Source organism: Nestor notabilis, unplaced genomic scaffold, assembly GCF_000696875.1.
Source record: "Nestor notabilis isolate BGI_N333 unplaced genomic scaffold, ASM69687v1 scaffold260, whole genome shotgun sequence".
In the NCBI taxonomy this organism is placed as follows: domain Eukaryota; kingdom Metazoa; phylum Chordata; class Aves; order Psittaciformes; family Psittacidae; genus Nestor; species Nestor notabilis.
The window spans coordinates 26,460-53,162 of NW_009910418.1; the positions used below are offsets into that span (position 1 = coordinate 26,460).

Consider the following 26,703-nt stretch of genomic DNA (forward strand, 5'->3'; position numbering starts at 1 on the left):
ATTCTTCATTACTGAACACAACGATTTTTTTGCCATAGTTCACTGTTACAAAAATGATAATCTAGGAACTTCATGGTTATTCCATTCTCAAATGAAAATTAGTAGGCATTTTGTAGTAGAAGTTTAATAAATAGATTTTAAGTGTGTCAAGGAAGAACACAAGCAAGATCTTCACATATCCTTTAGAGCTTGTAATAGCTTTCTGAGGTTTCAGTTGGTGTATTTATGATTAGGTTACACAAGCCTAAAGCAACTGATCTGTAATTTAGAAGTTTCTGATGTAAAAACTGTTCTTTCAGCAGCTGTTCATAATACATTAACAACCAAATCATGTTATGTATAATAGCAATTCTTTGCAGGGGGAGGACAGTGTTTTATGGGATTACAATAAAACTATTTTAGAAATAATAAGTATTAAATCTTCTGCCATTTTAGAATAGCAGTAAAGATTTTGGTGCCCCCATCTGTCTTCTCATTCCCTATCTGAAGGTACATAAAAAATTTCAGAGTGGAATTACGATAATGGAGAACATAAATTCACTGGACAACTACATTAGATTTTCTGTGTTTCATTTCACTAGTGAGTCTCCTATTAGTTACAGGAATTCTTGGTTTGGTAGCTTTGTTTTGCAGCAGTGAAGCTGCTGTAAGTAATTTCTGGCTACTTATTCTGACCCTTGTAGTGCAGTTTGCATCCCCCTTCCAACCATAAGGCTGCTGCAACTCTAGGGAGAAGGGCTGGGGAGAGCTGAATTTGTAACTAGGTTAAAAATACTCTCCAGAGTAAAAATAACCTTTGAAATTGTTGGGTGTTTTAAAACCAGTTCATTAAAATGATTCATCCTCTTGCTGTTCTTTACTTTCTGTTAAGAAAGTGGAAGAAAAGGTGTAATATTTGGAGATGTACCAGATAAATAAAGTAAATAATAATTACAAAAGTAATTATCTTTTTTGTAGTAGAGGTGGTACATATAGTTTTTGTGTTTATTATATTTTTCCCTTTTAGACTCCTCCTAAACCAGTTAACTTTTACCTGTAAAATAGCCTAAGAGCACTCATTTTAAATTTTACAGGCTCTGAAACCACTGTAACCAGAGTGTATGGGAATAGGATTGCAGCATCTAAATTGAATTGCTAAGAATTCTGTAAAATAACAAGTCGTCTCTAAAAATTATTATTATTTTTTTTCTTTCAAAACTGTAGGCTTTGGTTGTATCTAAACAAGTTTATTAGGTGAGAATCTGTTAAGTCTGGAACTTTTACATTTTAATACCATGTCCCTTTAGAATAACTAGCAAAGCAGCATCAATTGTAATGCTGTTTGTGGAGTGAATTTTTTTTCAGGCCATTAATTCCTTTTAATATATGTTACGTTTGGCAGCCTGTTTGAACTGTTTGTACAGTTTGTATATATAATGTATCAGATTAAATTCTTTTGAAGGCATTTCGGTTACAACAGTTACAGTTATACCAAGTGGTGTTTAGAGAAAACACAGATATGCATTGAAATAGACTTTTTGCTATGCTACACTTTCAAAACAGGGGCAAGTAATTGGTCTCCACTGCACTAGGGAAGGGCAAGCAGTTATATTGTGTGGTGTTGCTCCTGGTTATATAGCAAGTTTTACTTGCAATACTAACTTTAATTAAAATACCCTGCCTTTGTTACACCAAGTATGTATGTTTTTTTTGTTCAAAAGTATGAAAATTGTGTGTTGTCATCTCCAGTGCTGTTTTCAAAAAAGATACTTTCATGATCACTTGTAATTCTTTATTATATTAGGGCATATAATAAAGTAATTCAGAGTTTAGATAGTTCTAATGTATTAGTCCTTTTTTTTTTTTTTTTTTTAATAGCGTATATAACGAAACTAAAATCTACTTTATGTGCTGATGTTTAGGAAGTGATGGAGGAGTCATATTTGCCACCCCTCACAATTCAACACCCCCTACCCCCCCCAAAAAATTATAATGCCCGAACTTCTGTTTAGTTGCTTGTAAAAGTAGGGCTTAATTACATTTGTGAACAGTGTATTTTGACAATTAATGGGTAAAAACAGTCCTCATTATGTTTTATTGTACTTAAAACATTGTTAGTTAAGTTGGAATCTGGCCAGTAGGGGTTCTTTGTAAACTCTGGCCGATGTGTTTCCCTTGATCTAACAGTACAGTCTTGTTTCAGGGCATTAAGTTTTGTTTAGCAATGAATAGATGAACTAGTGCTTTAATCTTCCAAATGTAGAACAGAAAGACAACTTGTACCTTAGTAAGTCATGCCGTAGTCAGGCGTGTTGGTCAGTTTGTCTTGACCTTGTTTACAGTTTGATTCATACCACTGTCATGGTTGATACTAAGCTGATCTTTATTGCATTTTGATATCAGAAATGGTGGCATATTATCTCAACATGTGTGTTCTACTTTAGTGTTACTAATTTATTTGCTCAAGAAAATAGTATTGTATTGAAAATAATGTTTTTCTGAGTTATTTAAGATGAGCTGACTTTAAATGGCCACTTCGCTGTAGTAGAGGTGATATTTAGCTGTCCACTGCCTTAGAACGGCTTGGACATAACTGTGATTAGATAATGAATGTGATACTTAACGGTGGCTTCCCATTTTGCATCTATCAATGTTCTGACAAAGGAATCTGGTTTGGGTATTGTCATCATTTTCTGTCTTAGTTTCTAATATCCAAGAAACAAATCCTGCAATTGTTTCATGAGCTTCCATGAGCTTTGTGACACCTTCCACACGTTCTAGCTAGGAGAATGTAGTGCAGTAACTAGCTCTAAGTCAGGAGTTCTTCCATTTTTTACTTTTTTTTTTCTCCATTTGCCTGTAGTTGTCTTTACTGTGGCTCACTTGAGTGGTGTAACTCTGGTCAAATGCAAGCTCTCCTTCTTTACAAGTAAAAGAAAGTAAACAGAGAAATAGAAGTTCTTTATGGTTTCTAAGCTAGGCAGTTGATGGTTAGTTCGCAGAAAGGAGATGGGCAAAAGATATGAAATACAGCTTTGTTTGTCCTATACACTGAATTCTTCCGTAGTCTCTGTATAACTGAATGCTTGTGCCAAAACAAGCATTCATTTGTTGACTCCTTATTAATATATTAACTGTGCATAGCGGGTTTAATATATTTTTATATATTCCATATATATATATTTATATATGCTTGAAGTGGGCTTGTCATACATTTTAAGGAAGCGAAGAAATCTAAGAACCATATTTTAGCACTAATTCAAATAGCATGTTGTAGTTTTGAAGATACGCATTCTCAAATGACATATATTTGCCTTTTGTGTTTTTTTTTTTTTTAAGAATAATATTCAAGCATCAGAAACTCTTAAAACTGAAATTGATGATATGAAAAAGAAGCATGATGAGGCTGCTTCAAAAGTTCTCCAGCTTGAGGAAGATATCATGACTGTTACTCAAAAAGCCATTGCAAAAGAAACTGAGTTAGACAGGTATTTAGTCATTTTGTTCCTTACCTTCCTCATTTTGCTGTTTGTTTTTTTTTTTAATAGGTGTGTTGTTTTTTTTTTTTAAATAACAATTTTCACTGTGTGCATTAATTTTCTGTATTAATAGTTCTGTACTATTAATTTGTCAATGTTTTAGTCTGAAGCACAAACTGAAGAAAGTGATGCTTGAGAAGGAGCAACTTGAATGTGTGTTGAAGACAGAAAAGGATGAAAAAGAACTTTATAAGGTAACTTTATTCCTTACACCTGTAAAAACTGAAATGGAGTGGTTTGAAATAAAGGTAATAATGTTTTATGGAAAAGTCTGATAAATTGAATTTGGTAAGGAAGAAAGGAAATGGGCATTCTGTGAACATATTTTTAATGCAGTTATGGATGTTCTCATATAAAAATGAATGCGGAAAATAACATCTGAATTCATCTCATGGTATAAAAAGGTCTCTAAGAAGCAGAATGAATCACTAATTTGTTAAAAAGCAGGCATAGTAACAAAAAATAATGGAGACTAGTGAGGAAGTTCTGTAGTTATGCATTGCATCACCCAGTAACTACTTTTCTTAACACACTTTTTCACAAGTAAATTACATTTTACTCTTTGAAGTTCTCTCTCCAGACTGTTTCCTAGGTCCCTGTTCCTGAGTCTTGTACATAACTCTGAGAAGCTTTAAGAGGATCTATATTTTTACTAGCATGGCTGCTTTCTTTTGCTGTATTGGGAGACACCCATACTAAAATAAAACATAGTGTCTCCTCCCTCCAAAGGCAAAAAAAAAAAATTATATGCTAAACTAATGAAACCCTTAGCTCGTACGAAACAAATCAAGTGTATTTAAAGGGTTATTTCTGCTCATAGGAAAATGACAGTATGTGGCACATACATACTAGAAGTCATTAAATCTCAAAACATCTTTCACAAGGATGGAATCTTTTTTTTTTTAAATGAACAACAAAATCTTCTGCTCTTTGGGTAGGCAACACTTGAGTGCAAGTTATTCTTTATTAGGCATAATCTGATAGACCTGATGACGTTTTAAAAACAGTTCTAGAGTTGTTAAAGTAATTTCCTGTCTTTGGAAATCAGTGTTGCTGATGCAGACCTGTTTGCTTAGATGCTGCAGGTAGATACTACTAGAAGTTTAATTTCTCGTTAATTTTCTTCAGGTCATTTCTCTTTTGTTTGTCTTTAGTTAGAAAGGAGCAAATTCGGAATAGTTAAATTTTTTGCGGACAGAAATCAGGGCCTTAACTTCTAGGTATGGAGCGGAGCTGTTGTAGGTGGTCAAGCTGAAAGAATTCCAGGCAGAAACTTTGTTCTGGAGGGCAGTGATATCAAATGTTTACTTTTATATTTAGCTGTTCCAATCTGTCTCAGAGATGAGTCAGAATTTAGTGAACACTTAAATGGACAGTTGAACAGTAGTTTTCATAACGTGGAAGAAGAGTTTGACATTTTTTAGCATCATTACAGATACACTTGAAGAATATAGAAATAGAAAACACCAAACTAGTAAGAGAAATCCAGACGTTTAAGAATTTGGATGCAAACAAAGAAAGCATGATATTGCATTATAAAGAGGAGGTTGGCAAAATACAGCTAATTATAGCTGAAAGAGAAAATATGAAGAAAGCTTTTTTGCTCTCCTCATCAAACAAGGTAAGCTTTTCAAATAAATGCATCTACGGTTGTAGGTGTTTCACAAGTGAAAGAAAGAAGTTGAAGATATCACCAAGGGTGCAGGCTGAGAGGCAAGAGGATTATGGTAATCTCAGTAGATGCAGAAAATGAGCAAAGAAGTGAATTCTGTTTTATTACTTAGCATTCTAAGCTTGTTGAGGTGTCTCACATGATGAACTGTGATATGAACTATGTGTGAAAAAGTAGTTTGTGAGTTCAGTAAAAATGCATCAGTAAAATCAGTACACTCCTCTAAGTTGCTTTTTTAACTTCATGAAAAAGGAAGGAGATTGGGGAGAAAAGCTGATCATGTAGCTGTGTTGAGACTGCAGAGAGTGATGTAAGAGGAAAGAGGAGATATGCTGAAGGACTTGTTAGGTGAACATGCTGTCAAGATAAAATGATGCAAAAACTGAGGAAGAATAAGATGGCATGTAAATGGACTAAATTGGCTGAGAACTCAGTGATAAAAGTGCCAGTAGGACCTCTAAGGAAGAGGCGCTACTGTGGTGTGGTAGCATTGTGGTTAGCAAGCAGTGTGCTATAGTAGGAGAGTGAAATTGCTGAAGAACTGGTACCTATGCTGTCCATGGTCCAAGTGGGTGTACTTCAGACTAGTTTTAGTGTGGTAAGGTTTTAGTAGCTGGGGAACTACAGGGGTGTCTTCTGTGAGAGGCTGCTAGAAGCTTCCCTGATGTCCAATAGAGCCAGTTCCAACAGGATTCAAGACAGACCTGTTGCTGGCTAAGACTGAGCCCGTAAGTGATGATGGTAGTGCCTCTGGGATAATGTATTTAAGAATGGGGAGGAAAAAAAAGAAGATAAACAAAAAATCCCCCAAAAGACAAACCAGAAAAACTGGTCAAGAGCAACTGCAGCTGAACAGGAGTGAGAATATGGGAGAGAATTCAAGGTCAGTGAAGGAGGGGAGGAGGAGCTCCAGGCACCAGAGCAGAGATTCCCATGCGGATGATGGTGAGGGAAATTGTCCCACTGCAGCCCATGGAGGAAATGGAGGTGGGTACCCGAAGAAGGCTATGACCCCGTGGGAAGCCCACGCTGGAGCACGCTTGCTGGCAGGACCTGTGACTCTGCAGGGGACCTACGCTGGAGCAGTCTGTGAAGAACTGCAGCCTGTGGGAAGGACCCATGCTGGAGAAGTTCATGGAGAACTGTCTTCTGTGGGAGGGACCCTGCACTAAAGCAGGGGAAGAGTGAGAGGAGTCTTCTCCTGAGGAGGAAGGAACGGCAGAAGAAACGTGATGAGCTGACTGAAATCCCCATTCCCTGTCCCCCTGCGCTGCTGGAGAAAATTGAGAGTGAAATTAAGCCCCAGAAGAAGGGAGGGAGGGGGGAAGGTGTTTTAAAGATATGTATTTTTCACTCATTACCCTACTCTGATTAGTAATAAATAAATTTTTCCCCAAGTTGAGTCTGTTGTGCCCATGATGGTAATTGCTGGATGATCTCTCCCCATCATTCTCTTGACCCACAAGCCTTTTGTTATATTTTTCTCTCCCCTATCCTGTGAGGAGAGGGAGTGATAGAATGGCTTTGGTGTGTACCTGGCATTTAGACAGGGTCAACCGACCACAGTAAAAAAACCCATTAGGTGTTTGTTCCTGATGTTCATCTTCCTGTTTCATTTATTCCAAAAGAAATGCAGTTTCCGTGCTTTAAGACAGTTCTGTCCTGTGATCTACAGTGTATAGGAAATAGTGGAACTGACTGGGAGTTTTGCTTCACAAATATGCTTTTGATCCAAACTACAGTTAATTTAGACAGAGCCTTTGAGGCCAGCGTGGAAAAGGCAGGTTACACAGGTGACTTTATATTGTGTATCTTGCCAGTCTTCCTACAGAACAATCATTCTGGATCTCCAAAGAATGGAAATTGCATTACTGTGAGTTATGAATGTAAAATTTAAGTAGAAAAATAATGCTATTGAGAATAGGAATAGCGAGAGGACAAAAAAGACATGCTCTCTTGCTTTAAATTACAGTTTATCTTGTTTTAGTCTTTTGGTTGCTCTACAGTTTTGTTTCTGAATATGTTAAACTACTGCTGTATTTTACTTTGAAGTAAACACATGTAGGGGGTGTGTGTCTGGCAGTACTGAAGCCACCAAACATTTATGTCATTCGTTAATTTTGAAGTGCTTATCATGTTTCTGGTAGGATCATTAATGTTTTTGTCTTATGCTGTTAAGCTGTAAATATTTACTGAAAAATATAACTGTTTCATTATGTGCTATAAAAATAGCTGAAGGACAGGACTTTATGACATTTCTCAGTCCATTCATCTTTGTAATTGTTTACGAAATATATATTTGTATTCCTCTGGACTTGTTACGCTAAGTGATTATTCAGAAATTGCCAGACAATGAACTAGAGATACCTGAATTTATGTCTAGACTCAAGAAAATGAGAAGATTATACCTTCAGGAAGCCCAGAGGATGCGAGTAGCTTATAGTAGCTTTGAAGAATAATAATAATAATCATCATCATCATCACTCCGGGCTTCTCTGAGGAATGAGAAGCCAGTAGTGCAGCTTGATCAGTTGGCTCCTGGGCTGTCCTGTGGAGCTGCAGCAGTGCTGACAGTCTTAGCGCCGCGTGTTGCAGCTTGCTCCTCGTTATTTTTTATTCTCAGTTCCTCCTGAAAAGCTTGTTGTGAAGATCTTGGGAAATGGAGCTATGAGAAGAACATCCCAAAGCTCCTTTACTGTGTTTTACGTCAGCCAATTGTAGGCATTGTAAGACCTCTTACTCTGTTGTTACCTGCAGTGTCCTACTGTGGGATGAACTTGGGTTTTGAAGCTAAATGGCCATTTGTTCTTGTTAAGACTTCTATGGTGATGAGAACAAAGATATTCTGGAAAACAGAGAGACTTTCTTGCATTTTTGTTTAAAACTAAACCTGAAAGTACAACAAAAATCCACTTAGATAATAATATTTAAATTTGCTTTTATGTCATAATGAAATATGTTTTCACACCATTGTTAGCAAAGAAGGCAAATGGGGAAAGTAGCGCTTGTATGCTAACCTCTTGATTTAGTGTTTTTGCTAAAGCCACCAGGAAAATCTTTTTTCTTTCAAATGTTTCAATCCCTATCCCAGCCTTTAAGCTTTGAATTTAAAAAATGGTGTATTCTGTTCCCTGTCTTTTTCCTAGGAGGATGCAAGTATTTTAAAAGAACAGCTTCGGAAAGCCGAAGATCAAATTCAGGCTAGCAAACAAGAAGCTGTCCTAATGTCAAAAGAACTGAGCGATGCAGTAAACGTGCGAGATAAGACGATGGCAGATCTTCACAGTGCACGCCTGGAAAATGAAAAATGCAAAAAGCAGCTTGCTGATGCTTTAGCTGAACTTAAAAAAATCACAGCTCTGAAAAATGATCAGGTAAATTGTCAGTATTTAGTACTGAGATTTATCTGTGCTTATGAAATCTGTCAGAGGTAGCTTTGTTGAAGTTGGTGAATAAAATATTTTACGGATGATTAGTACACATTATTATCAAATTCTCTTTTGGCGCTCAAGATACTACCTTAAATCAAGTGTGTGTTAGCTGATTTGGAAGGTTGTTAAGAAAGGAGGTTTCTGCTACTACTACTTCCAGCAACTCCTTTCCACCCCCTCATTATTTTTACAGAATAAGACAGTATTTCTCTATATTATTTTGAATCCTCTCCCTGTCTTATTCTTTTACGTCAGATACAATAGCATTAAAAATGCATGCAGATAATGATGGGTAGAATTTTTTTATAATGCTCTTTCCTCATTGATGGATTATCTCTTGATTCTTTTGAGTCCTTACATTATTTATAGTCAAAGTTAGTTTGCTGTAGTATTTGTAAGTACAAAAATACTACTGTAATGGCAACTGTCTTGAGTTTCTTTCTCTTGGATAAAAATCTAGTGAGCTAATACCAGTTTTATCATTCTGACTTAAGTGAGCTTTGCACTGGATCTTCTGTGACTGCAACAACTAATTGGATTAGTTTGCTACTAGGATTACTGTAATGATGTGGCAGTTTGAAAAAATAAGTTGTGCTGGACAGTAATTAAAATAGAGCAGTAAATACGAAGTGAATACAACAACCCTCAAAAGAAATATTATATTTAAAGTATTCAAGAATTACATGTTTTTTCTAAGAATTTCAGTAATATACAATGCCTTTGAATTGCATCCTGAAAAAAATAGCAGATCATTCGAATGACTCATGTTACCAGTTGGTAAACATAGTTCGCGTAGCTTGTGTATCAGTGTTGCAGCTCAACTGACTCTCTTCCACTAGAAATATAGTGAATGTGATGGAATATAGTTGTGGTCTATCCATTTTTGCTATAGTTTTCTATAAGATAGCTAGAACACCTTCTGGAAGGTGTTCAGACTTTTGGTGTACATTAATCAGCCCAAAGAATAAGAATCCTTTTCACCTGCCTCTGGTGTTATACCAGTGCCTATTTACTCTCTCGGTGTATCCTGACTGGAATGAAGTTCAGCACAGCTGCTGCTTTTCTCTGTGCTCTACTACTCTATTCCTTTCTTTCCCACAAAGAAAATAGGAATTTCTTCTGTACATACATAAAGTATTATACTTTCTTTAATTGAAAAAAGACTTTTTGGGAAACAGTGGTATTGGAACAAAAAGGGAGAACAGTTTCTTTTTTTGTTTTTTTTTAGGAAACTTCAAACACAGTGGAGCAGGAACTGCGCAGAGAAGTTGAAGATCTGAAGCTTCGTCTGCAAATGGCTGCTGATCATTACAAGGAAAAATTCAAGGAATGTCAAAAACTTCAAAAACAAGTAAACAAGTTTACAGAACAGGCAGTAAGTAGAATGGGAGAAATTGCACTTGCTTTTTTAAGTTTTCAACAACTAATTAATTTGCTTCTGCAAAACCCAGTGCTTTTTAAAGAATTAAAGCATGCACTAAGCAGTGGATCTTTAGTTTACCATTTTCTTCTATAATGCTATGTTATTTCTGTGATTCGTTTTAGATAGTCGTTGAAACCCAGCATAGGATTTATAGTAACTGGTGTATGTAGAAAGCTGACAGAGTTTGGCTGAATCTATAAGTATAACATTGTTCAAGGAAGAATTTTGAAGCTGAAGCAGGGAAAAATCCATAATTACTACTTATACTCAGTACAACTGCCACCACAAAAATTCCCCAAAAAACCACAACCAAAAAAACCCAAACAACCCCCCCACACAACAAAACCCCCCACAACCCACAAAACAAACACAAACCCGGAAGTGGGGTAAATGGAGAACATGGAGGAGGATTTCAAAGTGAAGTTGGGAGAGATTCCACGACACAGTATATAATTGTATTCCATACGTATTTTGTATTCTTATCACTCTTCTCAGCTTTGTTCCATAAATAAATGAGGCTTTTGCAATGATTGTGTGAGTCTTTTACCACCTAGTAACGGAACCTGTCAGTGAATATTCAGACAGATTTGAAAGAGTTCTTCAGAATCTGTGAAAACTAGTGACTGTGTTGGAGAGGAGCTTAAATGGGGAAAAAGCGTATGAGCAGTGGCAAGATGTACGAATATGAATTCTTAAGAGAAACACAGTAATTATTTCTGCTATCCACAGAACAAATGGGGTAGTTATCTAGCTTTCATCTGCAGATTAAAGAGTTGTCTTCTCATCCAGAAGGTCAATGGTGAATGAGGTGTCATATCAGAACACCTGTAGCTTTTCCTTAAAAGTCTTCCACATCTTTGGCTGTGTTGTGCTACTGATAGCAAATACCAGATTTCACTACTTTGACACCAGAAGTCCAGCACTCATTAGTAATATAGGCTCCATTTTTAATGGAAGATTAGATTTAAATTGATGGATTTAAGTGTAACCATTTCTCTAGAAAACGAGGTATTTCTAATAATTTGCTTAGAAATGACTGTTTCTAGGAAAAGAACAACTTTATGACTTTTAGAATCTTACTTTATCATCTGAGTCAGTTTCAGTTTTAGTAGAATTTTATGTGTTTGCATATTTATTATTACTTCCTGTTTTAATGAGCAATTCCATCTAGTCCCAATTTTGGAGGAGATGATAGTGCAAGATATGTGTTACTTTGTGCTTTGGCTTTCACTTAATTAAATACCAAACCAAAATTTCTTTTCACAAAGAAAATTGCAGGGCATCAACAGAAACAGAAAAATGCATCTAACGTTGAGACAGCTACTGCCGTCGTTACAGAAAAAAGGTTTTCTGCATCTCCAGGTATCAACAGCTTAAATCTTGTCTATTTGTATCAGCCTGAAAGTGTTGTCTATGTGGAGTAGTGTTTATTGTATGAAGTAGGTGGACTTGTTCTTTTTAGTTAAAGCAATGTTCAGAAATATGAAAATTCATCTAAAAATTTTCTCTTTTAAGTGGTAACATTCATAAATAACTTCAAAACTGTATATTTTCAAAACAGTCAGTTGATATTTGTTAATATCAGTAGGACTAAATTTCTGCTTGATAGTTAACACTGAGGTGGTTTTGCCAAGCTAATAATTCACGTAAAAAAAATCCAAACCAAAACAAAAACCCAACCCAAAAAAACCCCAGAAAACTTCCCAAGTTTTGCAGTCATGCTGTAATGACTGTCCACTGTACCATTCTACTGTAAAATCCACTGAAAAGTTCTGATTACATGATGACAAGGTCAAGTCTATAGAGTATTCTCATAACTTACAGGCAGTAGTGGTTTACTGGAAAATGTTTAACTAGGCTATGCTTTTTATGAACTATGAAGTTCTTGGAAGACTAACCCACTAAAACATAAACATATAATAGGTGAAAACTAAGGAAGAAATTCTTCACCATGAGCACGGTGAGACACTGACACAAGTTGTCCAGAGAAGTTGTGGCTGTCCCATCCCTGGAAGTGTTCAAGGCCAGGCTGGACAGGGCTTTGAGCAACTTCTGTTTCTAGTGGAAGGTATCCCTGCCCATGGCAGGGGGTTGGAACTAGATGATCTTTAAGGACCCTTCCAACTCAAACCATTCTATGAAGTAGATTGCTGAGGCACTTCATGTTTTATGGAAGAATAAAATACTTAGCATTGTATCATAATGTATGTATTCTAGTATTCCTTGGGAGCTAAGGGAAGAGTTGTCTGTCTTTGTTTTTAAGATTGGTCTTTGTTGTATGTATGCATATATTTATGTTCCATCTTCAGTGAATGAGAGAACTGAACACAGACATGCTGATATGACTGCTGATCTTACGTATCACTAGACACATGATACTGGTTGTCTCTGATTAACGATTTGCTTGGATAACATGGAGCACTTGGTTCTTGATGCACTGTCAAATTTGGCCTGTCATCTCTCATATACAAACTTCTATTTGTGGAACAAAAAAAATCAATGTCCTTGTTTTCTCTTCAATGTTCACAGTTAGCCCTATTTCATCTGACATAGTTTCGGAATTCGTCGTAAAGGAGCAAATACGTGAAATGAATAAAGAAATTGCTGAGAAAACAGAGAAGTATAAGAAATGCAAGCAAATGTTGGCAGTAAGTGCATGGCTGCTTCGGAAAGCTGAATTGAAAGTGGCTATAGGTGCTAAGTCTTAAAAACGCAAAGCCTACCCAGCTGAGTTGCCTTGCTTGTGTGATGCACTGTGATTATGGTAGAAATCTTAGCATAAGGAAACACATTCTTATTGAGTCAGCTCTTGCTTACCTGTGGTGTTAGAGAATCCAGATAAGGACTTCTCAGGAAAACCCACGTGGAAGAAAACAGATGAACAGAAATACTCCTATGCCTAAGGTTTTGAATACTTCTTTTCATTATATTTAAAGTGTTACTGCTTTTATAAATCAAACACAGCACATTGCTGTAAGCCAGCTGATGTCTGGAGCAAGTATAGTAGTGTTCAAGTGTAATAACTCTTCCAGATCTGATTGTCTGGGGCTTCTGCAGTGTTTTGACGTGTGAGTGGGTGCTACCTGCTAGCTTGGGCTGAGTCATACATAAAGACATTTATATGGTTCTGTGGACCAAATTTGGCACCAGTAGGGCTGTAGCCATAATAGTAATGACCTTCAAATATTAATACCTGTCCTAACTTGATTTTCATTTAACCAGTTTGGATGTATGTATGTATGATGGAGTACTGCAACAGTGATGCTGGTGTAAAGTTGACTTGTAGAATTAAGAAATGCTTTCTGGGTGTTGTCTTATCTCTGTTCATCTTGTTTCTCTTATTTATCACAATGAGATTATTCTATTTTGATGTGCTCTCCGGGATGTAACAACTGTCCTGTAACTCTGCTCATTACCCTGTCTATGGAGAGCCTGTGTTAGCTTCTGCTGGCTATTTCTTCTGTAGTCATGCTTGGGGAAAGCTTTGCCTTTGACCTTCTGGATGAAAGATACTTAAGTTGTAAAAGTTGCATGGGGAAAGGTTTTCTATTGACGTGAGATCCCTGACAGGAAAATCATGATTACAGCGTAGTATTAGGATAGAAAGAAACTTGAAACTGTGAAGCTAAAGACAGTATCAGCTCAGGCAAGAAAAAAAATATGTATTGAACATCATTTATGGAGTCTTCACTGGTCCTGTCCTTTTCAAAGTCTTGAGTCAGACTTTATTTCTTGGGGAAGCCATTCATAAATGGTCTTGTTCTAAATGCATGGAATTAGTGTCATTGTTGGGGTGGGAGGGGAAATCTCTTAAAATTGTAAATATTTCATGTCATGATATAAACTACTTTAGGAGGAGAAGATGAAATGCAGTGTTTATGCTGATGAGCTAGCTAAACTTGAGCTGAAGTGGAAAGAACAAGTGAAAATCAATGAGGGTATAAAATTACAGCTGGCAGCAATGGAGGATCAGTATAAAGTAAGTTACAGATTTTATTTTTCTTTTTTATGACAACAAGTGGTGTCATGTTCTTGACATAGTTGCTTGTTTCTAATGGTTCAAGTAACAAAGAATTTTAAGGGGGAAAAACCACTGTGAATGTATTTTTGCTGTAAATAGGAATTCTGTTTTGGACTTGTAGAAAGAACAGGGTCATGTAATGCTTCTTGTAAAGTAAGACAGACCTGCTAAGTATATTACCAAATGGCTATCAGTCTTTTAATATTATGGATTTAGACAAACCTCTAAATGACATTAATCTTGTATTACAGGAAGAAAAGGGCTAGAGACTTCCAATTTCCTGTTGCTTACTAGAATACTAACAGGAATATTGATTGGTGTATTTGTGTAAAATCTTCATATTTCATGCTGCATTGCCAGTGTGGTGGTGTCTGATGCATTTTATCTGAACTAACTAGAGGGATACAAGATGGGCAATACATTGTTTTTAAAATCATCATGAGAGAATTATTTAATTTGGAGAATTTCAGCTGTAGTCTTAGAGTGATGTAACACAGACACCAGAAAGTCAAGCGTAATGGACAGCTTTAGCTTAATGTTTGAGCTTATGTGATAGTAATACATGTGTTGAAGTGTTTTTTTTGTATTTCGACAAGAGCAATACATTTCCATAAGACCAGCTTTTGTGCTTGTTCTCAGTCTAATGGTGGTAGTGTAATTGACAGGGTAGAATACTGTTGCCCATTTTTGCCCATTGTGATGAACAAGGGTTAAATTGAACTGCTGCCACATCAGTTGCAGTAGGGAATCCCCTTCCTTTCCATTAGAAATTACAGCACTTTTTCTTTATAAAATGCTGAATTACTCTACAGCTTACTTTAGCCCTTTGAAGGCTGACCTTTTTTGGCACTTTCAAAGCTCTAATTTCAATTTTATAAAATGCATGATTCTTTTCTATTTATTAAATTTTACTAACTAGCAGTGATCAGTTGCCATGTCTAATTGAATGTAAAATAAGTTTGTTTTTTTAACTTACCAACAGCTGGGGTAATAAATAATTTGTTCCAAAATTGAAAGCATTTTGACTGCAATTCAAAACTTAGTATCATTTGGGAGAAAAAGCAAGGTTTTCTTCCAAGTCAGTTGATTTTGCTGTGTTGACCTGAACTAGGAGATGGAATTTTAGAATTGACAAAAATTTTAGAGTTGCAGAGAATTGAACTTAAAATGCTAGAAAAGCTAATGGAGAGGCAGTCTCCAAAGTAAACAGAATCCAAATGAAATAGCCCTTTGCAGAGAAGGTTTATTTAAGTAATCATTTTGAAGCAAGGAGGAGGCCTGAAAAAATTGTGTTATGCATCAGTAGCATCTCCTCCCAGAGCACCGAGCAGATTACACAAGGTAGATGTTGGTGAGACAAATTTAGTGTCTTTTGGTTCTCTCAGTTCTGTGGTGGGACATAAATGCTGGAGAGAAGTGAATAAAATAAATCACTTAAGTGACAATGGTTTCCTCCAGAAATAATGAGATGAGGTTTGCAAACTTTCAGCTGGTTTTGGTCAGTGGTGTCCCTCCTGCCATTGGTATCACCAATGGTACTCCTTGTTTTTAACCAAGGATTTTATCGTTCCACAACTGTTTTCTGAAAACTGGCAAGAAAAGGCTGCTAATGTCCTGTTCTTATCCAGCAGATAAGGAGACTAGTTGGTTTTGATATAGTAGTACTAGAGGTTGCATATAACTATAGTAGACAAAATGATTTCCATCTGAAATATGAACTTGGTTTTCATAATATAACAGCAGGGAAATAGTTTCTATTCACTAATAAGGAACCTGATACTTCTTTTCATATAGGTTCAGCTGGCAGAAAAAGAGAGACGAATAAAGGAACTGGCATCACAGTTGGAACTCTTTACCAGTGAGAAGGTATTGTCAGGATTCCTGTTAAATTTTGTAAATTAACACTTGTGAAGTTCTTTAGTATGAGGAATTGCAACGTATTTTTAAGTGAGAATTTGTTTACTCTTTAAACATTTTGATATTGGGATATCTTGCTAAAGTGAATTAGCATTTTCAAATATAAGTTCTGTTAATACTGGTACATTAAAAAAAAATGTAGACCACAGTACATCAAAACTGACTCAACCTTTGAGAATACTGTCGTTAATTGTTCTGTAATAGTGTTCTAGAATATTTTCTACCTGTAATTTAACAAAAATGCTGCAATGTCAAAAATAATTTCTTTGTTCCTGTCTAGAATGGTATTCCATCCAGGATCTAAAGGAATTATTTCTGTTTGCAGGTAGGGATTACTCTGTGTCAGTAATCTGAGCAGCTTGCTGTACAGTTCACAGCACATAGCAGTTCCTACAAGTTTTTTGTCCTGTGCTCCATTCTCGTATCAGCAGCATTACTGGTTTTCTCCAAGTTTTCGATGGACTTCCAGCCTCCTTCCTGCATTGCTCCCCTTTATCTCTTAGTGAAAGAGGTTCAGCCCTGTTGCATCTAGAGGCTAATACCAGTTTAGTGTACATGCTGCTTGGCCAAATAGAAAGGGTTATTATCGAGCTCATACTGCAGCCTTTCTGTCCACTAAGGGAGCATCAGTTAACAAAAGTTGCAGGAATTTACTTTCTTTGAGACAGACTCCCTGATACTATTGGGAGTTACTGGCTGATGGGCAGTACAATTAGTAAACCTTATTCCCTTTGGAATCCTGGCATAAGACATGAACACTCATACCTAGTGTGACAGTTTATTTTTTCCATCACTGGTTAGGACTATTTTTGCTTTTATCCAGTGTTGTCCTATAGCTAAAGATGTAGACATTTCAGCAGTATGATCTCCAGGTTTTTCATGATGTGTGCATACAACCAAATCCTTTTGACATCTGCAGTTCTCTTACTGACTGCTTGTAATAATAAGAGCAGCTTGACATGTGACAGTAGTGACTTTGGTAAACTACAGCCAGAAAAATATCTTTATCAGAAAAGAACAATACACAAACAGTACTCTGATTTTTAAATATGTGCTAGAAAATGGACTGCTACTTTCAAGAGTTCACTGTCTTATCAAATAAACTACCATTACTGCTAAATCAGATGTTCCAAAGTATTAATGCTAGAAGCACCTCTAAGGTACTGGATGGCAATTAATCAAAGATATGTTTTACTGAAAAGTGAAATAATAAAATATCTTTATTACATTCAGATAGTATTGGATGACATTGTGAAAATGTTGTGATTGTTCAGATTACTTCAAAAATCCAGTATGAACAGATACTTAGTAACAACAGGAATTTGCATACTATTAAATTGAAATTAAACTAATTTCAGATTAAATGTTCTGTAAAATTGTAGGTTCTCAAGTAGTTGGTATTTATCTTTTTTTTTTTAATGAAAGATGCTATTTTTAATAGGTCACTCATTTTTCTAACTCTGAAGCAAATTAAAAGTAAGAGTTTTGATGAACCTAGTTTAGCTGCAGGGAGTAATTTTAAACACCACACATAAGAAGAGCAACTGTAATAATAACATATGTGGCTTATAAAACCTTAGGGCTTCATCTACCAAATTTATAGATATTTACATTACAAAGAAGAATCAAAGTGCCTTGCTAGACTGGAACCATGATTTAAAAGGTTAAGCACGGTATAGTAAACAGCTTTTCAATTTATACTCCATTATCAGTGTTTGTTTATAAATGTCACCAAACAGAGCATGCTAAAAATGTTCATTTATTGTCTCTTCAAACCTATAAAATGACTTGGTTTCTATTTTACTTACATACTTATATGGCCTTTTTTTTTTTTTTTAGATCGGTCTTTACCCTCACTATCCAACTTCTGGCTAAGGCTGCTTTACAGTACCTTTTTACAGTTGCTTTGATCTACATTCTCTTTTAATCTTATGTGATGCTAAAATTAAAAGATTAGTGCCGCTGCCTCTCAGTCTAAACTGCTTTCATATTGCAGAAGGAATTGGGTTTAAAAAGGAAAATCTTAATTTCACTGATAATTAATTGTTCCTGCTTTGTATGGAGTGAATATGAATTATTTAGATTCTACACGCTCACGAAACCTTTAAGATGTAATCCTAACCATTTAACCCTAACCATTTAAATCTAGTCTGTAAATCTAAAGTAATGCTAACATAGTTTTATATCATATCTGCAGGAGGATATTTTACTTGGAAGGTGTTAAGCAGATTGTGTTTTCTTGTCAGACAGTTATGTTGTCCTGTATTAGAAGGTTTTGCTAAAAGAAAGTAAATATTGCAGTGTTTATGGTTAGTGCCCCAGAACTTTCTATAGCTGCCTTACCATTTGTAGATACCACTTTTTTTCCTGTTTGAAGATGCCTTTATGATGATGATGTTGGAGTCTAAACCTTTTATGTCTGAAACCTGATATTACATATATAGCAGTAAATGTATAACTTCCATCTTTTTTCATTTCAGTGGTGTTTTGTTTTCAGATTAGCTATTGCTACTTGCTTTTTGCATTTTTGTGTTCTAGAGTTTGGGATGAAGTTTACCTGTTTTTAAGAAAAATATATTGAGTTGTTCTTTTTGAATAATGAAGGCATTTTACTTCCCATGTAGTTAAATGGGTAGTTGAAATCTTGGGGTTTAGTTTCATTTTTAAGTCTTGAGAAAAAGGCACACTTCCATGTTTGAGGTTTTTGTTAACATTACGTTAGCAAATACTAAACATGAACCCAGAGAACCCACAAGAAAATGCTAACCAGAAATAACAGCATGATTGGAGAGCATCCCTCTCTTAACAATATGTATTTTTAAATTACTATTTTCATTTCTGCATCTTAGAATGTTTTGCTTGGTTCTAAAGTGTAAATGGTATACTCGTTTGGATATTCTTGGCACACATGCTCTCTCTCCCTTAACCTGTTTTATTAAATGGAAGGATGAGAGACTTTTCTTTGGATAAATTACAGCTGGTGCACTGACCACACTTCAGTGACTTTAATTATTGTATTTTAGCATATATATTGGCTTAGACTTAAAATGGCTTATAAGTTGTAAAAACTCTTTAGTAGTTTATAATAGTTATTATAATCTTTATGGGTTATATGCAAGAATTTAGAGTTTTAAGTATATTAATTTTTGGAAGAGTTACATTTTCAAGTGTGCATACATGCTATTTTGTTTTTTTATAGAGAGACTTCCACTGAATAACAGTATTTTCTTCAGAGTGCTCCTGCAAACTAATCTTTCTCTCATGCCCACTAAGAAGAAACTTTACTAGGATTCTGTAAGTTAATTACATCTTAAACTTTGCATTATTTAGGAACTTGGTAGGACACCAGGAAATCAAGTTGGAAGGATGATGGAAGGACAGATTTCACAGCAGACATTACATTTTCGCAACCCATATTCGGAGGAAAATGGACCAGTTCCTGCAGTGCCAAGCAGACTGCCAGTATTGCAATATGGAAACCCTTACGCAATTCAGGAGAGAAGAGGTAAGTAAATTACTCTCCACTCCTCACCGCCCATATAATTTCTCTTACTGTTTCAAAAGCAGTGGCTTGTTTAATGCAGGTTAAGTATCAGTAATCTTTATACTGGTGTACAGAGCCTTTATTGATTGATGAGAATCAATAAAATGCCTTTATTATACTGATGAGACTCAAGAAGGTAAATAAAGTTTTAAAGAAACACCTTTTGAAAAAGGTGATTTCTTTTCTATTCTTTTCTATTATTTTCTACTATCTAAACTGAAAACGTGTTTAAGTCTTGATTTTTAAATGTAAGGAAGCGCATCTGTAATCTTGAAACACAAACTCTACTGAACAAAGATGCTCTTAATTATTTTTTTCTTCAGACGGAGCAGATGGTGCTTTCAATCCTGATGAGATCCAAAGGCCACCTGTTAGAACTTCCTTTTGGGAGCTAGAAGACGATGTAGTGTGTAGTCAGCCTTCACGCAATCTTAGTCGGCCTGATGGTTTAGAAGATCCTGAGGATAGCAACGTAAGTTACCTTTTTATTATTATTTTTTTCCTTGGTATATTTACTACTGAGTAATCAAGAGTTGCACATTGGTTTTCAGTATCTGATAAGCCTATTTTATCGTTACATAAATCCAGGTGGTTGGTTGTTTTGTTTTGTTTTGTTTTTTTTCTTTTCCCTGAACAATGTTTTAGGTGAATTTTTGCTTGCTTTGAAGGAGACAACTCTGCATCAAGTGATAATAATATACTTGTTCCTCCAGTCTCTTGAGTAACTGACAGCTTGTTTGGTATTGGGACGGTAGCAGCTGCTTTATCTTTTTAAATACTGAAGTAGAAAAATCCAAGTAATCTCAACTCATTCTGATTTTTCTCTCCTGTGTGGTAGAATGAGGGCTCAAAATATAGCCATGTCTCACTCATTTTGTGATGTGTATATAGGAACTAAATTGTAAAGAGAATGAATACAAATTGAAATAGTTCTGATGCTACTATTTGCAGCTGACTGCTGAATGAAAATCTAGTTTTTATCAGAATCTTTATTCTAATGTATTAATCTTTTGTTCTGTCTTTCGAAAATATGCACATATTAATCTACATTTTGAATGGGTTTTGCTATTAGTCATGGACTTAGAAGTACTAATTGACTGTTATCTAAAGCTGATTAAACTGAAGGTGACAGATTCTCACTGATTCCCTTTTTGGGGCTTTATGTTTTAAGTGGAAACTGCTTAGCTTTTTTTTAGCACGGTTAACTTTCTTGTTCTGGTATAAACAGTTGGCTTCTGTTGTACGTTGGACTCTATGTCTTCATTTGAACAGGAACAGACTTATTTCTTTTTCCAAGTACTCTTGCACTTTCAAAAATATTAAACAAGGAATACCTTTCTGCAAAATATTGTGCTCTTTGCAGGTACAGTGGTATCATGACCCATTTCTCATTTAGTCTAGTTTGCCACATTTAATTGCTATTAACCTTTGCAGAAGCTGATCATTGTTCAGACAGGCACGATTTTAGCCTTGGTGCTCAGCACCTATAATGGAGAAAAACGTGTTTCTCCCTCTTACCTTTTGCCCCCAATGTCCGTTACTGTGAATAATTAGCGAAACTGTCAGAACTTTTGCAGCCTGTTCAAGATCTAGAATGTGAGCTTAATGCTGTTGCCCACCTTTACTTCACATTTTGCATATTTAATCTGATCATTCTTGACGTAGATATTACATATGACAAGCTCTTCTTTAGTCATCTGCTTCAGTTTAATTAGCAGGGTGTTCTTCCTGATCTATGTGCTTTGCCCTCTTGCAAACTCAGGAGAAACAGTGCTAGAGTCTTGTGCTCATTTGCAGACACAGCTTGGAATTTTGTAATGAGATGGAATATAACAGGCTTAAATAAAGTTCAGCTCGAGAAAAAGTGCTTTTAAATCAAATAATTTAGGTCGTTGTTTTTTTTACTTTCAAATAAGAATCAGTTGCTTGCTCCTACCAAAAAATAGAGTGTATGTGCAGTGTTCAAATTTACTTGGAAATGGATCATTGCAGGCATCCTTCTAGAGAGACTTAATAATGTGCCAAAGATAAACCAGCTCTAATGCAGTATTTAAAGAAATAACCAGGGGGATACTGTCTTCAGTTACTGAATTGTAGAGTAAGAAAGGATACGTATGCAAACACATCAGAATTGTTTAATGTTGCTGTCATGTTCTGATTCTTGTTTCTCCCAAAATTTTGTTCCTTGGGAATGGGAACTGCCACGTATTTGACTGATGAGAAGAAACATCAGTTTTGTATGACTCTAAGACTTTCCAGAATTCTTTGTAGCTTTAGGTTTTTGAATTCTCAGGCCAATTGAACTGTGATTTCTGAGAGGGATAAGCTGGTCTGTGTTAATCATGCCAGATGAGCACACACACAGTGGCACTTCTGTGTAGAATAGTGGCCTTGCCACAAGTTCCTGCCATCTACTCAGCACTAACCTTCCATTTGCTCATGCTCCCATAATTGACCAAAATGTAATCATTTGGAGCAGATAATTTCTAGAAGCAGTTATGTACGGGAAAGATCCATAAACAAAACTTACATATATTTAAAGTGAGAGTATTAGAAAAGTAGTCCTGCTTACAGTTGGCAGTAAGCCCAGAATAATTATCCTGAGACTTTTAAACAATATTGTTAGTCACAGTAAGCTTGTGGGGGATGAAGAGTGTAACTTTTGGGCACTGACGACCAAGACAGGATATTTTTTTGAGATGAGTCCAAAATGGCCTTTCTTCTAGCAAAAATCCCTCACTCCACTTTATTAGCCTTATCTTACCCTGGCAGCCAATTACTAACTCCTGTATAGGATAGACATAAAAGGACCAGTTGGTATCTGGGTACCTCTTGGAAGACCAGACTGCTTCCAGAGAGGGAGGAGTTTGTTTGATTTCACTCCCACAGCAGAGCTGAATCACAGACAGAAAACATATGTACTACTCTTTCTGCTTTGCCCATACTATACGTTAGCAGTGTGTCTGTTCATTTATTGTTTAAATCCTAAGATGGGTATCAGTTCGCTTACTGCGGCATGTCAAATGCTCTGTAGAAATCAGAGATGGGGATTGTTTAAGTCTGTGGGTTTTGTACAGTGTCACATGGCTTTATTTCTAATTCTGTTTGGCAGTCTTGGAACTGCTTGCAGTTGTGATTATGAAAGCAGTACTTGAAACAAAATGGGTTAGTTTTGGTAAAACTAGGTGAGTCATGCTTATTTCTGACAAGCGATGTCTGGCTTTCCTTTCTTCCTCTTTGAGTGACAAACCCCCTCTTTTGCCATGCTTTATTATGTAATCCTCTGTTTATCTTTGATACATATAATCTGTGGAACTCATTGTGGCTAAAGAGTCAGTTACAGTCCAGTGATAATAGTTAAGTCATGATGTTAAAGGCATCCTTTATAATTTGTTAACCTCATTATCCAAACTTTGGAACTTGGAAGGCCTGGCACTTGTGCTGCATAACCACAGTGCTGGGTGGTGAGTGCCTGACACCAGACTCTTTCTGGAAGGACCTGAGGCCACATATCAACTGTGTTACATCACTGCAGGGCGCTGCAGGGGTCCTGGACCAAGTATGTGCAGCCGTGTCTCTATAGTCACCAGTCTGGGGTGCGAGAAAGCTGGCTCTGGGTGTGTGCAAAGGGCAGATTAAGCTGTCTCTTTCTCAAAATACAGAGCATGGGCTTCTGTCCAAATAACTTGGATGACTCGACCATAGGGTCTTCAGAGTAAGCTGATGCCTATGCTTAAAATACAGCACAGGCCAAGCCATTGAGGCCCGACGTCCCGGCAGTTAAGTATCAGACTCTTTTTCTGTAAAGCAGCTTCAGCTAGTGCCTTCTTATTCCAGCTGCTGAATCTTTAGGGGATGGCTTGTTTTACCATGGGACAGTGACTGGTTTTTAAATGTCAGGTTGAAAAGCATATACTATACAACATCGTTAGAATAAATACTGTATCATTGGTTATACTCGCTGAAAGAAACTGGGCACCTAAGTGATCCTGGACCAGGATGAGTAAGACCTCTCCTCCCTTCATAGAGTTCTCCATGTTACATGGTACACTTCAGGAGTTTTGTCCATCTGAAATGACAAAAGTAGCTGTCAGAGAGCCATACTATGGGACATAGTCTGTGTTTTCCAGAAGTTCCAAGTTACCCCAGGGCAGTGAATTAGAATTTTAGTTATTGGTGCTCGTAGACTGTTTACTGTAACTTGTAATTAGAATGGTTGTGAAATACTTCCAGACTAAGGTGAAGTTCTCACTGTTTCTGTTTGACCATTCTTTTATAGAGTAATCTCTGCAATAACCACCTTGAGCTATGCTTAGCATATATATTTGTGTTGTTCTTGTTTGGGTTAAGCATAACAAAAAGTTAAGAATTGATCTTTCTTTATATATTTGGCCAAGAGCAGAAGTACACTGAAGAGGCAGACTTTCAGTTTATCAGTTCAGTGTTACCATTGTCACATAGTTCACATGTCAGAAGCCACTATAAGGAACCCACTGTATGATTTTTACAGTTAATTGAACTGGGTCATGAGAAAGCTGTATCCTTCTGGCATACCAAATTAAATGATAGTTCAACAGTTTAGAAAAAGTCTTTTCTGATGTCAGTAGCTTGTGCTTGCCTTTTGTCGAAGCATGTGCCAACAAGGCAGGATAGTGCCCATGTAGGGGAAAGCATCACACTCTTGTTCAGATTGGTTCCTCTGAAAGGAGTGAGGAGGAATGTTGTATTTGTACGTGGTAGGGCATCACACTTGCCAGATGCTGGAAGAAAGGACAGAAGATGTGAATCATTTTATCTCACTAGCAGTAACCCCTTTCGAATTTAAAAAAAAAAGGGGGGGTGAGGGGCAAAATTCTGACTAGTAGCTAAATGAACTGGAGTTAAGTAATGTGAAACAGCTACCCAAAACAGACTTGCCCCCCAACCTGTTAACCTGTTAGATAAAGTGGACAGGCAGGGCTGACTTCTTTTTAAATAAGTTTTTTAAATGGCAGGCTTTTGAATAAACCCATAAACCCATCCAAATGGACTGTGGATTCTAATGAAAATCCTGGGTTTCCCATGGACTCTGGTAGTAGAGCAGGAATATGCCTGTGGGGTGGCTGATGCTAAAGCAGTGTGACACAGCTGATACAGGTGGAGGAGGGCATTGGTGAGATCACTTCCAGCTGTGTAACGTGAACATCTCTCACTTGCTGCTAGGTACATTTTAATGTCTGTGTAATGTGTGCATAGAGACAGGTTTGATTTTCTGGTGGGGAAGCTAAAGTTTCTGTGGTGCTCTGAGACGTGTACGGGAGGTGGCTCACTGTGGGACCGACGAGTTCCAGGTTTGTTACAGCTCAGGTCAGTGGTTCCTTTCAGGTCTGTGCAAAGAACCTTTCTAAAAGGTAGGGTCTCTTGAATGCCTTAGTATATGGGAAAAAGAGACCCATCTTCATCATGTTAGCCACAAAATTCAGGTCAATTTCCTTCTATACCAAGTTAATATATAACTTAAGGAATATGAGGTTGAAAAGCCCTTTTGCAAAAGAAACACCTTGTCTACCTCATCACTTGTAAACAGGTGTTAGTAGGTGCTGTGACAAAAACTGTCCTGTGTTCAAGAGGTAACTGAGCGACAAACCGTAAAGAATTATAAGAATGTATTTTCTAAGGATTTAAATGTTAATTAGGCCTCTTTTTGTAGTGGAACTATTTTTGTTTTGGGGGGAAGATACACATTTGTTTTTGCAGAGAAGTCCTGGTCTGCTTACAGTCTGGTGTTCAGCTATTTGTTCTGGTTTTGGTGCTGTGTAAGCTGTAGCACTTTGAATAGTTTTTCTTCTTTAATACATACATCCTCTCTCTTTTGTGCCCAAAGGAGCAAACAATACTTTAAACCCCATATGCCTTTTTTACTGCAGGTGCAAAGCAAGCAAGTTAGACAGGAAATACGTCTGTTGCTAGCATCTGTCACTGCAAGCCCCACTCTGCTTAATGGAAACGTTAAATGGTTGAAACTAAACAGCTGTTGTCAGGAGAACAGAAATATTGAGGGAATCTCCCCATCCTGCCCTGTTTCCATTAACTCTTCATAAGGACAAAGCATGTTAGCCTAAAAATTAAATATATTTGAATATACGTATTAGTTACGTGTAGAAAACATGCAGCATGTCTGCTGGTATAGATGGTCCTGTGCACATTCAGTTTCGAAGATCAGCCAAGCACATTCCTAATTCTTGCATGTAAGGTGTCTTTTGAGATGAAAGGGAAAATGGTCCAGGACTTGGCATTTCAAAAGTCTTGCTGAATTTACCTGTATGCCCACTTTGAGTAAGTTTTGTGCTGCATTATCTATTGGCAGAACCAGACCCAAGATGCTGTGTAACAAGTAGTTCGATACTGCGTGAAGAATGGGGTTTACAAACACAGTTCTGATTTTTTAACTCCTCCTTCAGTTTATTTTCTTCTTGTGCTGATTTCTTCCCCTGACAGTGTCTGTGTGCATCACTGTGGTTATTTAAATCTTAATTTCTAATAGTGGCATCACAGAATAAAAACCCCACCCCCCAAACCTGCAAACCCCGAGTGCTCTGACTGATTGCTTGTCAGAAGGCAGCTCTCAGAATCCTGTTGCTGTTGGTGTTCTTCACTCTCCTGCCTGAGAGTTTCCCATTGCTGGCAGATTTCTTTCTCCTCCTGAGGGACGTGAGGAGCAGCGTGTTCCCCAGAGCCTGCCCTGCCTGCCTGCCCTGAGAGCAGCAATGAGGCAAAGCTGCTTGTCCATCAGCTGGGCCACCCTGCTCAGTGTGGCTGCAGCAGCAGGTTCTGTGGTGGTAGTGCCCGGGAAGGAGAGTGCAGCCGACAGGGTGGTGGGAGGCAGCAGCCAGACAGGGCGACTGAGCTGACGGGCGACAGCAGCGTGAAGCCTGTGACATGTTTGGCTGGTGGGAGCAGCACAGGCAGATTGCTGGGAACCGACTGGCAGCACATGAATGGAAATCATTGTCTTTTCCCATTGCTGAAATCCAAATTGTCAGATTTTTAAAGCCTGACATGACATTTGATTGTGTAGGAGTTGAGTTTTAGCTCTTGATAGATCACAGAATGGTTTGGGTTGGAGGGGACCATGAAGATCATCCAGTTCCACCCCCCGCCACAGGCAGGGAACACTTACCCCAGGCGAGGTTGCTTC

General features: G+C 37.0%; 1 protein-coding gene across 3 annotated transcripts in view; it reads left to right on the plus strand.

Annotated features, from left to right (window-relative positions):
- Window positions 1–26,703, plus strand: part of TAX1BP1 (Tax1 (human T-cell leukemia virus type I) binding protein 1) — a 52,615-nt gene that overhangs the window by 24,094 nt on the left and 1,818 nt on the right. Inside the window, exons 5-15 of one of the 3 annotated variants that reach the window (XM_010009824.1) lie at window positions 3,319–3,467; window positions 3,622–3,712; window positions 4,954–5,139; window positions 8,337–8,564; window positions 9,850–9,996; window positions 11,313–11,406; window positions 12,574–12,692; window positions 13,898–14,023; window positions 15,860–15,931; window positions 19,313–19,487; window positions 19,850–19,998. In XM_010009824.1, the coding sequence (XP_010008126.1) occupies window positions 3,319–3,467; window positions 3,622–3,712; window positions 4,954–5,139; window positions 8,337–8,564; window positions 9,850–9,996; window positions 11,313–11,406; window positions 12,574–12,692; window positions 13,898–14,023; window positions 15,860–15,931; window positions 19,313–19,487; window positions 19,850–19,998 (1,536 nt within the window). Of the gene's footprint in view, window positions 1–3,318; window positions 3,468–3,621; window positions 3,713–4,953; window positions 5,140–8,336; window positions 8,565–9,849; window positions 10,013–11,301; window positions 11,407–12,573; window positions 12,693–13,897; window positions 14,024–15,859; window positions 15,932–19,312; window positions 19,488–19,849; window positions 19,999–26,703 lie in introns of all 3 variants that reach the window. The other 2 variants (XM_010009831.1, XM_010009839.1) reach the window with 2 other exon arrangements.